The sequence below is a fragment of the Salvelinus alpinus genome, chromosome 23, assembly GCF_045679555.1.
Source record: "Salvelinus alpinus chromosome 23, SLU_Salpinus.1, whole genome shotgun sequence".
Taxonomy (NCBI): Eukaryota; Metazoa; Chordata; class Actinopteri; order Salmoniformes; family Salmonidae; genus Salvelinus; species Salvelinus alpinus.
Window position 1 is genome coordinate 18,530,446 of NC_092108.1, and position 17,528 is coordinate 18,547,973.

General features: G+C 43.6%; 1 protein-coding gene and 1 long non-coding RNA gene across 5 annotated transcripts in view; both read right to left on the reverse strand.

Moving 5' to 3' along the window:
• LOC139550399 (capping protein, Arp2/3 and myosin-I linker protein 3-like) overlaps positions 1–886 on the reverse strand; it is a 61,211-nt gene extending 60,325 nt beyond the window's left edge. For 2 of the 3 annotated variants that reach the window (XM_071361277.1, XM_071361278.1), the window contains exon 1: positions 666–886. In XM_071361277.1, the coding sequence (XP_071217378.1) occupies positions 666–723 (58 nt within the window). In that variant the 5' untranslated portion in view covers positions 724–886. The remainder of the gene's footprint in view (positions 1–665) is intronic. The other variant, XM_071361276.1, reaches the window with a different exon arrangement.
• A 7,361-nt stretch (positions 887–8,247) lies between these two features.
• Positions 8,248–13,388, reverse strand: LOC139550400 (uncharacterized). Of its 2 annotated transcripts, XR_011670022.1 has the most exons (5): positions 11,578–13,388; positions 11,273–11,341; positions 9,641–9,918; positions 9,116–9,462; positions 8,248–8,879 (listed from the first exon to the last, which is right to left on the reverse strand). It is a non-coding gene; the product is annotated as an uncharacterized lncRNA (long non-coding RNA). The 2 variants fall into 2 exon arrangements; XR_011670021.1 differs by having other exon boundaries at positions 8,248–9,462; positions 11,578–13,382.
• Positions 13,389–17,528: the final 4,140 nt, after the last annotated feature.

Here is a 17,528-nt window from a genome sequence, read left to right on the forward strand (position 1 = left end):
CCATTGTGTTGGCATGTGTGACTAATGTGAATGTGATTGTGCTCGTCACAAGTGTGTATAAATATAACTCTCCCTGTCGCTCTGTGTGTTATGAGCAGTGTTGTGCTGAGCGCTGCACACCATCAGGGCACTATAGACTAGCTCCTCAGTGGAGAGGACCAGCCTCTCAATGCAGAAACTTACGCTTCACACAAAAATGCTTATTCGCACAGAACCCCCCCCCCCCCCCCCACCCCCGTTCCACACACACACACACACACCACTTCAAAGCACCCAGAGACGCACGCACAAGGGCCTTACCCACAAAGCGCAGGCACGCATTTGCAGAAATGTACACAAACCAACTCGCTGCTGAACGAGAACCGTTTACAGTATGATTGTTTATCGTATCAGGTTATCGTTCCCGACGTAGGCTTACACAGCCATTAGCCTGCCCTATGAGTGCATGTCATTTGCCTGCGACAGCGGCACTAACACTTAAGATCACACACGCGCAAATATATGCCAAAGAGTGACATTTTCAATAAAATAACCATTCGAATTCATAAGAGTGATAAGCTGCGTAACATGCGTACTAATTACATTCTGCCAAATAAACTCGGTCTGTCAGCTACAGCATGTATCGAGCTTGACAGTGATTTTTAAAAGAGCAGTTTTGAGTTTACCTGTAATTTCCCTGCTGACGTTAATGAAAACTGCAGCGGTGGTCTCTTTAGAGGCCATGGTGCGCTCCGGCTCCGACTCCGACTCCCCTACCCTCTTCCCTTCTCTTCTCTTCGCTTCGCTTCACTTACTCACTCACTCCCCCTCTCTCCGCTTCTTATAATCAAGGGAGAGAACCGCTAATGCGTTTCCACTGGCAATCCGAGAGTAGCGCGGACGACTCCAGAGAGAGAGATGCGTCAGTTATTTTTTAAAGGTCCAATGCAGCCATTTTTATCTCAATATCAAATAATTTCTGGGTAACAATTATTACCTTACTGTGATTTTTTAAATTTCTCAAGCAAGAATTGTGCTCATACTGTCTGAGAGTGGTCTACGTGGGGAGGGGAAAACTGAAAACTTATTGGCAAAGAGGTTTGGATTCCCTTCCTTATTGGTCAATTAACGAATTTATCACCGGGTGATGTCAGGCCAAAACTCCATCCCACCAAAACAGGCTGAAATTTCACAGTCTTTTCAAACTAGCTCTTACACTAAAAGGGCGTTATCATCTTTTTCACAATTTCACAGTATTATTCCAACCTCATAGTGTGGAAATATATATAAAACACAAGAAATCACGTTTTTGACTGCACTGGGCCTTCATTCTAGAGAAAGATAATGATGGCGATCTTGAGTCTCCACAATCTCAATACTAATACTAATGACATTGATACAATGATAATTATAATATTTATTACCTTAAATAATAATGACTATTTTGCTTCATTAGACCAAAAACTATTGGCTTATTTGATGAATATAAAGAAATAGCCTACAGTAGACCGAGGCCTAGCTCCTATGGTCACCCTTTGCCATGAAGCCTATTTCTTCTACATGAGCTGGATGATTGCCAACAAGTAAGCTATTGTACCATATGGTAATACATTTAGAGGTGAAAACTGGAGAGCCATTGAGGCAAATATGTTGAGACTGTTTCAAGGGCAAGCCAGGTTCTGGCCATTCAGTTATCTGTATTGGAATCAATATTTTTTGAAGATGTGGATGCCTTCACGTAACATAACAACATACTACAATGCATCAATCTTCACAGTATGGTACAGACATGAGTTTTGTTAAGCACAAATCCATTCAGTTTGCAGACACTACCCCCTCCCTTTGTACTCTTGATAGGATTGGTAAAGAGGAGTACAAAGGGCTCGAGAGGCCAGGTTGGATCAAGCAGTAAATAAATCCCAAAGCAGCAAGAGGATAATTCCACCCATCGCTCGTCGAAGCCATTTCAAATGCAATTTCAACAATTGTTCACTGCGTAGTGTGTACTTCCCTCTCGTGTCTTTCACTCATTTTAGCAGACACTCTTATCCAGAGGGACTTACAGTAGTGAGTGCATACATTTTCATTCATACTGGTCCCCCTTGGGAATCAAACCCACAACGCTAGTGTTGCAAGTGCCATGCTCTACCAACTGAGCCACACAGCACTCCGCAGACTTAAGTGGACAATGAACCCATGTGTGTGAGCATGCACCTTGTACAGTGCCTTCAGAAAGTATACACACCCCTTGACTTTCTTCACATTCAGAGCAGGTGTTTTGCATGTTATATTGGCATTAATACGTGTCACATATCAGTTTGCAAACAATGTAAAAAAAATAAAAAAATAATTGAGTTAATAAAGCCGCATACAAACATGGTCTCTTTTTTGTTTTCTTGAATAAGGCAGCTCCAAAATGCAGGTGTTTCAGCCTAGCTCAGTGCTTTCTGTGGTGGTGGGGAAGCCAGCGGAAAATACGGAGTGTAGGTGTTGGTAATGTTCTCTAGTTGCGCAATGATTAGCTCAGTGTTCTGTCACTCGTGGGGACAGTACCTTACCGCCAAGCCATAGAGTTACATTAGAAGTGTCCATCCAAGAAGGCTCAAGGTCATTGGCCACAAATAAAATTACGTCAAATCACGTTATATCTACAGTAGCTTTGATTGGACTGATCATGTCAATATCATACTTTCAAAGCTATTAGTCATCATCATGAATCAAGTCGACAATCTACTGGCAAATCCTTTTTAATCCTTGTCATATGAAGAAAAATAATTAAGATAACTGATAGATAAAACGTATCGGTGCTCATCGGCCATTGGACATAAACATTACACAACAAGTGGGAAATCGTAAATTCAACAATGAGGGGTTTGGAAGGAATCAGTAACAGTGGCAAACTGCAAGCATTGCAAAGCAATCACTAGCCTGCTATTCAGTGGAGTGGTTGTGTGATCCCAAATCTGGGATCAAGTGTCTCTTATCCAAGTTTAAAATGATAAACATTCAACATTGGCCATCCTTCCAAAGAAGCATGATTTGTGCCACGCTCAAAACAACTGTTAACTCGGAACTGCGAAAAATTTACTTCAGTGAGTTTAAGACAACTGGGAATTCCAGAAAAAACAAGCCGGGAACTCGGGCCTCTTTATAGAGCTATGACCTGAAGATCAATGACGCCATCATGATTCAACATAGTTTTTTCCCGAGTTCTCAGTTGTCTTGAAAGCACCATAAATCCAGAGAATGCCATACATTGATGACAAAATTTGCCTATGAAGGACCATCGTGCCACCTTCCTGTTCAAGTGAGCACAGCACAACAAGGTGAGTCCAAAAATGTATTGTATGCTGCTGCATAAATTATGTAATATTCCAGGGAGATATGTATACTGTAGTTAAGAAAGTAATACTAAGTGTATGTTGTGTAGTAAGCTGTTTGTAGCCCAAGTGCCTTACCCTAAAAATGTGGTCTATTTACCCTTCTTAATTCGGCCTACTGTTCTGACTTGGTGGTGCACATGAAGCCCATAACCTGTTTTAGAGAAATGTAATCATCAAATTTCGTAAGAGCTTTCATTGTCTGCTTATACAGAATGCCCCCTTTATTTATCCTACGGTTCTGACTTGGTGTACAGGGAGAACACTGTTAGAACGGCCCATGTTCTGAATTCTGTCGCTGTACATTTCAAAAGTGTTAAATAAATAGCTATATTGACTACGTCTGTACTAGCTTGCTCATTAATATCTTAATCGAAATTACGGATTGTCTCTTATTCGCTTGTCGTCCCCTTATGCCATAGTTTGTACATCTCAATTGTCATTATAAACCACATTTGTTTAAGCAAGTCAGCCATATCTGCTATGTTTTTATAAAAGGCAGTAAATGAGGCTGAATGAACTGTTTTGCTGCCAGACAAGGCTCTGCTGATAGCCAGGTGTAGCAGTGGTAAGATGTAGGGACCTCTGTTGGGAAAACTTTATGTAGGCCCGAACAATTTGTGGGAACTGTTTGTCACATAGTGCAATTAATGTATTGTTTCGTTTTGTGTAGTGGCTTTGCTGGCATGCATCCCACTTCTTTTTTTTCCCCCACCAGGATTTACATGCTTAAATCGCCACTGGTTACAAAGTGGGATTAAAATGGATGTACATTTCATTTTTTTGTCGATCTAAATAAAATACTCTGTAATGTCAAAATTCTAACATTTATTTTTTTTAATGAAAAAAACACTGCTATATCATGATTAGATAAGTACTCAACCCCCTGAGTCAATACATGTTAGAATTACATTTGCCAGTGACTACAGCTGTGACTCTTTCTGGGTAAGTCTCTAAGAGCTTTCCACACCTGGATTGTGCAACATTTGCCCATTATTCTTTTCAAAATTCTTCAAGCTCTGTCAAATTGGTTGTTGATCATTACTAGACAACCATTTACAGGTCTTCCCATAGATTTTCAAGCAGATTTAAGTCAAAACTGTAACCCGGCCACTGAGGAACATTCACTGTGTTTTTTGGCTTTGTGTTTAAGTTATTGTCCTGCTGAAAGGTGAATTCATCTCCCAGTGTCTGGTGGAAAGCAGACTGAACCAGGTTTTCCTCTAGGATTTTGCCTGTGCTTAGCTCCATTCCATTTCTTATTTGTCCTGAAAAACTCACCAGTCCTTAACTATTACAAGCATACCCATAACATGATGCAGCCACTGATGCAGCCACCACTATTCTTCTATGGAGAGTGGTACTCAGTAATGTGTTGAATTGGATTTGCCCCAAACATAACACTTTGTTATCAGTACAAAAATGTAATTGCTTTGCCACATTTTTTGCTGTATTACTTTAGTGCCTTGTTTTGGAATATTTTTATTTTGTACAGGCTTTCTTCTTAACACTGTCAATTAGGTTAGTATTGTGGAGTAACTACAATGTTGTTGATCTATCCTCAGTTTTCCCCTATCACAGCCATTAAACGCTGTAACTGTTTTAAAGTCACCATTGGCCTCATTGTAATGATTTTCTTCTTCTGACGAGAAGTATGAAGGATCGGACCAAAATGCAGCGTTGTACGTGTCCATTTTAAATTTATTAAACTGAACACAAAAATAACAAAGGAGAAAACACGAAAAAACGAAACAGTCCTATCAGGTGACAAAACAGGAAACAACTACCCACAAGCACAGGTGGGAACAGGCTACCTAAGTATGGTTCTCAATCAGAGACAACGATTGACAGCTGCCTCTGATTGGGAACCATACCAGGCCAAACACAGAAATACAAAACATAGACCTAACCAAAATAGAGACATAAAAAAGGAACTAAGGTGAGAACGTGACACTCATGGTAAAATCCCTGAGCGGTTTCCTTTCTCTCTGGCAACTGAGTGAGGAAGGACGCCTGTATCTTTGTAGGGACTGGGTGTATTAATACACCATCCAAAGTGTAATTAATAACGTCACCATGCTCAAAGGGATATGCAACATCTGCTTTTTTAATACCGATCTACCAATAGGTGCACTTCTTTGAGAGGCATTGGAAAACCTCCCTGGTCTTTGTGGTTGAGTGTGTGTTTGACATTCCGTACATGCAACTCATTATGTGACTTGTAAAGCACATTTTTACTTTGAACTTATTTAGGCTTGCCATAGCAAAGGGGTTGACTCAAGACATTTCAGCTTTTTATTTTTAACAAATTTGTAAAAAAAAAATGAAAAACATAATTCCACTTTGATAATATGGGGTATTTTGTTTAGGCCAGTGACAAACATCTCAATTTAATCCATTTTAAATTCAGGCTGTAACACAACAAAATGTAAAAAAAGTTAAGGGGTGTGAATACCTTCTGTAAGCACTGTAGGTACACACACAGTTCGGGTTTAGCTTGCGTGTGTGAGGGGTTGAGTGTGTGTTTGTGGAGGGCACAGACGCAGCTGGCTCTGGTGTTATCCCGAATACTGGCCCTGAAGGGGCCCCATGGCCACATAAACATGTGTGTGTGTCTGTGTGTGCATGTGTGAGAGGAGACCTTTGTGTCTGTGTCTCTCAAATATGTCACTGGAGTAAAATACCCCAGTGGGGAGCATAACAGCAGAGAGAGAAGGGGGAGGGAGGGAGTGAGGAGAGGAGGATGATGAGAGAGGGACAGTGAAAACTGGAGGTCTATTAAAAGGTTTAGGGTCTCTTAATAGTCTAAGGTTCTCCATCCCCTTGTCTCCTCTCCTTCTGGAATGTTCTTTCCCTGTCCAGTTGTTCAACACTAGTGCAGATGGCCACTGTAGACTGTCACACCCTGATCGGTTTCACCGGTCTTTGTGCTTGTCTCCACCCCCCTCCAGGTGTCGCCCATCTTCCCCATTACTCCCAGGATATTTATACCTGTACTCTCTGTTTGTCTGTTGCCAGTTCATTTTGTTTCGTCAAGCCTACCAGCGTTTTCCCCGTGCTCCTGTCTTCCCAGTTTTGACCATTCTGCCTGCCCTGAGCCTGCCTGCCGTTCGGTACCTTGTTACACCACCCAGGATTACTGACCTCTGCCTGCCCTGACCCTGAGCCTGCCTACCGTTCTGTACCTTTCGGACTCTGCTCTAGATTACTGACCTCTGCCTGCCCTTGACCTGTTGTTTGCCTGCTTTTTAAACTTTTGTTACTTCAAAACTGTCTGGGTCTTCTCCTGAGCCTTGACAGTAGACTATTGAGATGGGCCCTTGAGAGGTTAACTGAGGTGAGACAGGCCGGCATGGGGTCCAGGTTTCACAGGGTTAAAGACTTCGGCTGTTCACACACACTTGAAAGTAAGATCTCAACCTTTACTCATGAATATAGCCTCTCAAAGATAAGAGCAGATAGGTCCTTAGTGTACTCTCAACTACTCTGTCTGTACGGATCTATGCATTTATGAACTTTCCCAGTAAAATGGCTCGGACATGGCATTTCCACTCAAATGTACAGTTGACTGTTCTTTTGACCGCCATGCATGGTCCTATAGATTGTATAATTAGTCAGAATGCGAGAGGCACAAAATGTCAAAACACATTTTCAATCAGCGCATTTTCAATTGCACAGTGGTGCTTAGCTAAAGAAGGTTTACGAACTGTATCCATTTCATCATTTTGTGCCTTGATATTTTCCTTACAGTCTATAGTACACCAGGATGTGTGAAAGTAGGATAAGACAAGTAATGCTTCATATGCTAATAGGCCTTCCAGTGCTTATGGTGTGCTGCCCTCCTCTGGTGACAGGGTAAAATCACATCCATTTCCTCTATTCCTTATCACATAGATGAAAGTTGGCTGATACTGACATGAGTGTTGCATATAGTAAATTCTATAATTATGTTCACTGTGCTGTACCCATTCTTCACCATGGAAACCCCGGTTTGTCACTGCGTTTGAGTGCACATGTCAAAGCAAATCCAATCAAAGTGTATTTGTCACGTACACTAATTAGCAGATGTTAAAGCAGCAAAATGGTTATTAGCAAATTACTGCAAAGTTGGCTAGGAACTAGAAACGTCTGTCGGCGCCATCTTGTTATATAAAATCAGTGATGAGGGGGCCTCTGGGAGCTTACACCATTATAAAACCTCCACCCCAGGCAACATGGGGTAGGGCCCAAATACTCTTCAATTGGCTGAGGGGTCTACATGGGTGACCTTCACATCAAGGTTCATGTTGTGACCTGACAGATGCACAGCAAAATATGCAGCCTGTCAGTCATACAAGCCCCCAGAGAATTAAATGTGTGTCTATCCCACCCTAAACACTCCGAATGTCAGACAGTGGGAGAGATGGACAAAATAGAAGGAAACAAGAATGTAGGCCTATTAGTACCATCCTGTTACCAAAGAGTGTGTTTATTTGTCCATCATGCTATTGAGACTACATAAGTCTTGATGATAAATGTTGATCTGTAAGAAAAAAGTATCAAGTGGGATTGTAAAAATGCATTTGTAGAGCAACTACAGTAGGTTTATTGCCTATAATATATTTATGGTGATACAGCCTATTAGCCTGGTGGATCCAGCCTGACCTCTTCGTTCACCATTGTTTGAAGTGAAATAGAATGGTGAACGCAGCGATCAGGCTGGATCCACCAGGCTAATCCACGGTGCTTGCAACGCAAGGGTTGTTGGTTAGATTCCCACGGGGGACCAGTACAAAAAATGTATACACTCACTACTGTAAGTCACTCTGGATAAGAGAGTCTGCTAAATGATTAAAATATAAAAGGCTCAGACTATGATTTGTACATTAATCAATTAATAACAGAAAAGTTACAGAAAGCTTTTATTCACCCAGTCAAGTTCCAATCCTACCGACAGTTGTTGCTTTCACAATAAGAATAAGCATAATAAAACACTCAATGTTAAGGTAGTGCATCTTGAACAACAAGAGAGCATACCGGTAGGTCACAGGACATCTAAATATTCAGCAACAAAATGAACAAGAGGCCACTTAGCAGAACACAGTGACTCTAAAACTAGCACAGGAATAACACATACTGGGCTTGATAAGCAAAAGAAAAAGGCAAAAGACAGCTCTCCACTGAGCTCTCAGAGAATATGGATATATCACACTAGGATAAATACACTTGTAAAGCCATTTGCTGTTAGGTCTTTGGGTCTTTCATCGTCTTTTGTGGCACACAAGGAAAGGGCAAGATGTAATCAATGTTTCACCTGGAAGGCTCTGTGGGGACGAGGCTACTCCGTTTCAGAGAGCTCACTCCAAACACTGCGTAGAGGGGTTGTGTGAAGGTGGCCTCGAACTTGTAGAGGTGGACCATGGTGCTGTCTGGAACCTGGACCTTGTAGGAGATCAGACCAGCTGGGTAGTCCACAAACACACCAACCTTCATATCACCATGTTTCTGGTCCATGGGCAGTTTAGTCTCCATGGGACATTTCTATGACGAAGAAGATTACGTTATTATCAGTCCAATGTACACTGAAGTCCAATAGAAACTTGTCTTCTGCTTTATTCCAGGCAGCCATACTATAGTGCTTGTTGAGCAGCTTAATGGGTAAATGCCTTGGTCAAGGGCACAACAGGTGATGGCATCTAGGACAGTGATGCCCTTAGGTTGCAGACCCAATCCCAACCAGATGTGTTTTCCCTCAGTTGCTGGTCCACTTCACTAACCTCTAGGACACATTGTGTATGATTCTCTGCTGGGCCATGGTGGACCTAGCCGTAGATCAAAGTCGGTCGTAAGCACCAGACCTTGCTGTTACGTTCAAAGCGATCGTTGAAAGGGTCTTCTTTCTGATGATGCTGGCGCAGCAAACAACAATAAGGGCCAAGACATAGAGGTTTTCTACCTCCCAGTTATAGTGTCCGTCCTTCCGAACCTCTTTACACAGCACCTGGGGGAGCTGTCAAAGCGGTCAGGGTGGGCTGGGGCTCCTTGCAGTGTTGGACTGAACTGTGTCTGTCAGAACGAGGTTGTAGTTGGCCGTGTTGGTGGTCAAGGGTCAGGGTGGTGGCATCTGGAGGTTATAAGAGAACTTGGCTTTATTATGCACATGTGGATAACAACAAACTTGATTAGGTGAAAGTTTCAGTTGCAGCTGCCGGGTTTGACGTGTGGTCAAGTAATAACAAATCAGATTTATCAGCTTCTGTGTGAAAGACATGAATTCATTTGGAAATCCAAATAAAACTTACAACGCAAGAAATCCGCTCTGGTCATTGGCAGCTCTTCTATTTCCTTTGCTTTAGGCGGGAAGTTGTTGAAAATAGTGAAATAAATTATAAACTAGCAAAGGGTTAAAAAGCAAATATGCTATTCCATCACAATCCCCAAAGAGAAGCAATCCTTTTTCTTGCAGTCATCATCCAATGTCTCATGAAGAGACAGGATGGATTTCATCCATCTTCGTTTGCCGCCCTCTCATCGCAGCCATTAAAGAGTTGGTGGTTTTCTTGCTGTTTCCCACTGCTTCCTTTTATGACACACACAGAAAATGGAGGAACACACGTCACCAGTGGTGTAAAAAGTACCTAATTGTCATACTTGAGTAAAAGCAAAGATAACTTAATAGAAAATGACTCGTAAAAGTCACCCAGTAAAATACTACTTGAGTAAAAGTATTTGGTTTTCAATAAGTATCAAAAGTAAATGTAATTGCTAAAATATTTTACTTTACTTGGCAAGCCATCTAAGAACAAATTCTTATTTACAATGACGGCCTACCAAAAGGCCTCCTGCGTGGATGGGGGATTCCCAAAAATTATATAGGACAAAAACATCATGACACTTCATAAAGAGAGACCTAAGACAACATAGCATCGCAGCAACACATGACAACACAGCATGATCGCAACACCACATGACAACAAGTTAGCAGCAACATGGTAGCAGCACAAAACATGTCACAAACACTATTGGGCACAGACAACAGCACAAAAGCAAGAAGGTAGAGACAACAAATACATCACACAAAGCAGCCACAAACGTCAGTAAGTGTCCATGATCGAGTCTTTGAATGAAGAATGGAGATAAGTGTCCAGTTAGTTTTTTTTCTCCAGTTTTGATATGTGCTGAGAGAAGGACAGTGTACCATCTAGCCATACTCCCAAGTACTTGTATGTGACTACTTTAAGCTTTAAACCCTCAGACGTAGTAATCACACCTGTGTTCCAAGGTTAATAGCAGAGAAAGCTTGTTGGACAATAAGAAAGCTTTGTTGTAGAGCATTTATGACACAATCCAGTATAAGACTATCATCTACATATAAATGGATGAGAGCTTCCAACTTGCCCATAATTTCAAATTCATTATAATAAGCAAACCAGGCAGCACAGTTTTCTTTTTTAATTTAAAGATAGCCAGGGGCACAGACAGACATAATTTACAAACAACGCATGTGTGTTTAGTGAGTCTACCAAATACAGATACTGACTGTTACTTTTTATTTTGACCCCCCCTTTTTGTTCAGGGACACATTATTCCATTTCTGTTAGTCACATGTCTGTGGAACTTGTTCAGTTTATGTCTCAGTTGTTGAATCTTGTTATGTTCATACAAATATTTACACATGTTAAGTTTGCTGAAAATAAACGCAGTTGACAGTGAGAACGTTTTTTTGTTGTTGCTGTGTTTAGTAAATCTCACTCAAAGCTTTCTTCAAAAGTTGGCAGCCCTGACCTCAGCTGGTTTTAGAATACAATATAGAAGTGAAACCTAGCTGAGGATTGACATGACATGGTAGTACCCACAAGGGTGCAGAACACTAGAACCTAAGATTATGATGGCAGAGATACCTCACAGACATCTTACTAGCCAACTGTCCCCACCTTTCGTCCATCCAAACTCCCCTTGATAGCTTTCTGGTGGGAGGTTATCTTGATGGCCTCCACTTGTTGCTGCAGAGGGAATGGAATTCAGTTAAGTTACAGGTTATTTGACAAACATATTACTGTGTTCCCTAGGCCTAGACAGAAAGCTAATGATGGGATTGTGCGATATTAAGTTAGTCCTAAATGTAAGGGAGAGAAGTAAACTTCCATACAAAACTGAACTGATTGCAGCACATTCGTCCGTCATAACTAGCTAAGTAGCTTAACGTTATATGTTTTTAGTGAAAATAGCTAACAGTTACCAGTCTTGGGCAAGGGCGCCTCACTGTTTCTGCTGGGACAGTCTTGTGTCCTTTATGGTCGTCCGTGAGACACGCGTAGCAGATGCACACTTTGTCAGTGCGAGAGTACAACTATCACCTTGTCGTGTTGTGGACAAACTGTCTCGAAGACGTCCCATGGCCATCCCCAACTTGTGCTTCTGGTCGAGGTGCGGTTCACAGTATGAGGCACACCAAACATGACTTCGTAGCTTTTCTTTCTCATAAACGGACGTCGCAAAGCATATCTCTTGGCCGGGTGTGATGAGATCATTTGATCGGGTGGAATACTTCTTCTATGAGGTTTAACGGCGGTTGGCATCCAATTTGTTGCATTACCGCCACCTACTAGACTGGAGTACAACTCCCTTACACTTTGCTTGATAGATAAAATGCAATAAATAAATACCCTACCATCTAACACTACACTCACGAATTATATAAAATAAAATGAACCACCCTACTCCACTAATTAAATGTATTTATTCCTACCTCATGTCATCATCCTGAAAGGACTGGACATCACCAGAACACATCCTGTAACTCTTCTGATGTCAAGTCTTGCACACCCAAATACCTTTCTGCAGCTGCCACCACAACCTCCATATTCTGCGACTTGCGTTCCATCCCTGCCATACAGTTGATAACCATTACCATGAATGCTAAAACATTTTTTTACCTGTCCTTATATCACTTTTTGTCTTATCCCACTGTACAGGTATATCTACTACTCTCACCACTCCTCCCCCTTAATCCATCTTCCTCTACTTTCTTCACTGCCTCAGCATATGACAACTTCTGCACTACTCTAACCCTGGAAACCTCAACCTGCCTCTCTTGCAGGTTTCTGATCCCCAGCTCCATGGGCACCCCTACAATTAACACATTCCACTACTTTCCACAATACTTTAAATTACTTTGTCTCATGCCCTTCTGCACACTTTTCACACCTTGGACCCTCCCTCCTACACACTGCTGCCACATGTCCATAAGCTTGACATCTGTAACATCGTAATGTATTCGGCACATACGCTCGTACAAGATAACTTAACGTTATATCATAGCTTCACTTTGTCGGGCAAAGACTCAACTTCAAAACTCAAAAGAACAGACAATGACTATTCTGTTTCCCCACTCTCGCCACCCTTTCTGCGTTGCATCAAACGACGAGCATCACATACACCGGGAATCTTTCCCCTCAGCTGGTCAACTTTTATATTTACTGCTACGCCAGTTATCACTCCATTCATTGGAACCCTTTTCTTGAGAGCCAAACAATTCACCTTTCTTACACCCATTTGTTTTACTATGAGCGCCTTCTCCCTCTGACCAGCAGAAACACAAACAATTATCATTAGACCACTTCTGGTTACCGTCACAGATTCCACATTATCCAACAATTTTTTCACCCACCGTGAAACCACAAATGGATCAGCCAAAAGGCAAGAGTCCACTTTTTCCATAAACTTCCCTCCTACTGTCACAGACTCATCTTTATCCTGACCCCTGTGCATACCTCAGTCTCCGATAACTTCACTACACCTACCACCTCCGATACTTCACCCTCATTCACTTCTATTTCTCCTCCTGTCTTCAGCTCCCTCTGCTTACACATTCTTCCCTTCTTCTTTAACAAACCATCTCCCTTTTTCCCACCATTCTTATCTCTCTTAGACCTTCACTCCCTCTCCATTTCCCTCCATTCCTCCTCCGTTTTCCAAGTACACGTCTCCTCATGATAATACTGCACTACTCCTAACCACCATCTCGTTCCCGCATTTTCCAGGGACTCCATTTCCTGGTCCGGCTCCCGGTGGAATACGACCATACCCGCGCTTATTTCAGAGAGCACTCCGTAAGCCACGCCCCAGTGAGTAGAGCTAGACATGTTGGTCTGGACAGTGTTGCCAATAAGGAAAGTAGCTATTGGCTGTCCTAAAAGTCGCTAGAAGTCGCTAAATGACGTCATCACATAATTTGCATATTTTGCCATGTGCATGTAATTGTGATGGACGCTGTAGGAGAGAGGAATAACGCTGTGGGAGAGACAAAAAGTGAGTAAAAAACACCCTAAATATGTTTAGAACTACAAATGAACTTTCTTCTGTCGATTATTGTTTTTTTAAATGTCACAATTCCAACCCTCCTACTTTGTCCGGGCTTGGGACCGACAAAAGTGACCCAACAGAGACACTCTGGTGGAGTTACTTAGTGTTATATTTTATTATTTTTTTTGTTTGTTTGTTTTTTGTTTTTTAGTTTAGTTTTCTTAATTTGGTTTGGTTTTTAACCTTATGGTACACTTAGTAGCCTACAACAAGTCACAGTAAAACATGATGTCACGGCCATCAAAAGAAGTAGACCAAGGTGCAGCGTTGTAAGCGTACATTTTCTTTTATTTAGGTGAATACGCCAACAAAACAATAAACACTACAAAACAAACCGTGAAGCTAAAGGCTAAGTGCCATAAACAAAGTCAACTTCCCACAAAGACAGGTGGGAAAAAGGGCTACCTCAGTATGGTTCTCAATCAGAGACAACGATAGACAGCTGTCCCTGATTGAGAACCCTACCCGGCCAAAACATAGAAATACAAATAATAGAACATAGAATACCCACCCCAACTCACACCCTGACCAAACCAAAATAGAGACATAAAAAGGATCTCTAAGGTCAGGGCGTGACACATGAACATTTTTAACCATAACAGTTTTAACCATTTTTTTGTATACAATCTACATTAACAATCTAAATGGACCAGATTCCAAGAACACAGGATGAGATGTTACTATCCTTTGTGCAACCACTTCCAAGAGTTCATGAACAGTGAGACTGGTGAAATTTGGGGAGCGCATCGTCAGTAGTGTGCCTTTGGTTCCGAGGGTGTTTCGGCCTTTCACACTATACACCCTCCCCAAAGGCGGCCAGCGACAGGGTGATCAATCCTACGCTTGCGTCCCATTCCCAATTAGTCATAGGAGTTGCTTTGTTGTTGATAGCCAACATCCCATGGGACTATGCATGGCAGGGGCGTCTTCCTCCCTGAGTCAAGCATTGTTGACCGCATACCTCCTGGCCCTCTCACTTCGGGGCCCAGCTGGGGTCTTTCCTCTTCATCCAGAGCCATTGACTGCTGCCTTCTGCCGCCTCTGATACAGCTTTGATTGCCGAACGCTGGCTCTGGCCCTTAATTCCCAGGTCTCTAAGCAGTCTGGTTGTAGATGTTGCCACAAAACCTCTGCAGCCCACCTCCACTGGTCGGACTTCTGTGTTCCAGCCATGATGCCGTGCTTCGGCAGCTAGATCGGCATAGCGCAGATGTTTTCGCTCATAAGCCTCATCTACTGAGTCCTCCCAGGGTACTGTGAGCTCAATGATGAAGACCTTCTTGAGCGAACGGGACCAGAGCACCATGTCAGGTCTTAGGGTGGTGGTTGCGATCTCCGGAGGAAACACAAGTTGCCGGCCAATGTCAGTTAGCATTTTCCAGTCGCGGGCCAAGGGCAGCTGGTCTCGCTCTAATGGTGTAGAGCCGCTCTTCGGTGGTTTAGCCCCTTCGCGGACAAAGGTCGTCCGTAAGGGGTGTGATGCTGCTGGGGGTGGTAGGGAGTTGGTGGCAGCTCGCTTGTCCTCCAGGGCGGACGCAAGGTTTTTAAGGACTTGGTTGTGATGCCAAGTGTAGTGTCCTTGGGTGAGGCTTGTTTTACACCCTGTGAGAATGTGCCTGAGGTTGGCTGGCATGGAACAGAGGGCACAGTCCGGATCTTCACCATACCATTGGTGAAGATTAACTGGTGTTGGAAGGACGTCATATGTTGCTCTGATGGAAAAGCTCAACCGCCTCGCTTCCATGGCCCACAGATTCTTCCAGCTGATCTTCCTCTTCTCCACACTGTCCCATCGAGTCCACTGTCCCTGTTTGGCAAGAGAGACTGCCTTGGCCCACCTTGCAGCCTCCTCCTGATGGCGTACTTCCTGCACTACCATCTTCCGCCGCTCTGGTGCAGTGGCCTTACTCCAAGCAGCACGGCTAGTTAGCCCAAGGCCTCCTCTCCCTTGCTGAACATGACCCACAATGTCAGCATGTCTGAGGGCTGCTGTTGCCTCCTGGACTGGTTTTCCTGGCCTCCATTTGCGCCCAGTTGCCAAGGTCGGCGCGTTGTTGCTCACCACTGGGTCTCGAGATTCATTCAGTGTCATCTGGAGCCTGGTTTTTTCACACTTGAATTCCTCTGTTAGACTGGTGAGGGGCAGCTTGAGGACACCATCTCCATAGAGGCCTATGGTGGTAAGGCATCGTGGAACTCCGAGCCACTTCTTTAAGTAGCCTGTGACTCCTCTTTCCATCTTCTCCACTGTTGAGATTGGAACCTCATACACTGCTAGGGGCCACAACACCCGGGGTAGGAGACCAAACTGCAGACACCAGGCCTTTAACTTTCCAGGTAGCTGGGTGTTGTCGATGGACTGTAGGCTACTACTGATGTCTTTGCGCAGCTGTTGCACCTGGTCTTTGTCCTTCAGGCTTGCATCATACCACCTTCCAAGGCGTTTTACCGGCTGCTCAGACACTGTTGGGATTTGGTCATCTCCGATGAAGAATTTCAGGTCAGAGAGTATTCCCTTCACAATCGAGATGCTGCGTGACTTGGATGGTTTAATCTTCATACGGGCCCAGCTGATGTTCTCCTCGAGTTTTCTGAGCAGTCTCCTGGTGCATGGGACAGTGGTGGTCAATGTTGTAATGTCGTCCATGTAGGCTCTGAGTGGAGGGAGGCGGAAACCAGAGTCGACTCGCTGTCCACCAGCAACCCATTTTGAGGATCTGATGATAACCTCCATTGCCATTATGAATGCCAATGGAGAAATGGTACATCCCGCCATTATACCTACATTCAGGCACTGCCATGAGGTGGTGAACTCTGAGGTGGTGAAGCAGAACTGCAGATCCTGGAAGTACGACTTCACCAGGGTTGTGATGGTGTCCGGTATGTGGAAAAATCTGAAGGCAGACCACAGGAGTTCATGGGGCACAGAGCCAAATGCATTGGCGAGGTCGAGGAAGACTACATGGAGGTCCCTTTTCTCCACCTTGGCCATTTGGATCTGGTGCCAGATCATGCTGGAATGTTCCAAGCAGCCAGAGAACCCTGATATTCCTGCCTTCTGTACAGATGTATCGACGTACGCATTCCTTTGCAGGTACTCGGCCATCCTCTGGGCAATGACCCTAAAGAAGATTTTACCCTTGACATTCAGTAAGGAGATTGGGCGGAATTGGCTGATGTTCACTGCATCCTTCTCCTTAGGGATCAGGACCCCGCCTGCCCTACGCCACACTTTGGGTATTATCTTCTTTTGCCAAGCTGTTCTCATAAGCCTCCAGAGGACCCTCAGGACGTCTGGTGCGTTCTTATACACTTTGTACGGGACTCCATTTGGCCCCGGGGCTGATGCTGTTCTTGCCCGTCGAACTGTGTTTTCCACCTCTTTCCATGTCGGAGGGCTGGTCTCAATATGATGTTCCGGGGGTTCAATGGGTGGGATATCTGATGGGATGGCCAGATGTTCATGTCGCTTTGAGTCAAAGTTTGTTGTTATCAGGTGCTCCTCTAGGTCTTTCTTTGTTGTTTTTAGAGCTCCACTTTTTTCCTTCGTGAAGAGACTTTTAAGGAACTTGAAGGGATCTTTATAGAATCGAGTTCTAGTTTGTTCTTTCTTCCTTCTGCGTTTCCGTAGGTTCTCTGCTCTACGGAGGGATGCCAACCGGGTTTTAATGTCAGCCTGAAGTGCCTCTATGCCCTCCTTTTCCACTTCCGAGGCCTTCTTCCACTGTTTCTTAAGCTGTCTCCTTTCTTGAACGAGGCGCTTGATTTCTTGTTGCCTCCTGGAAACTGGTGGGGTTGGAACCTTTCTCCCGCCTTTTGCCTCTT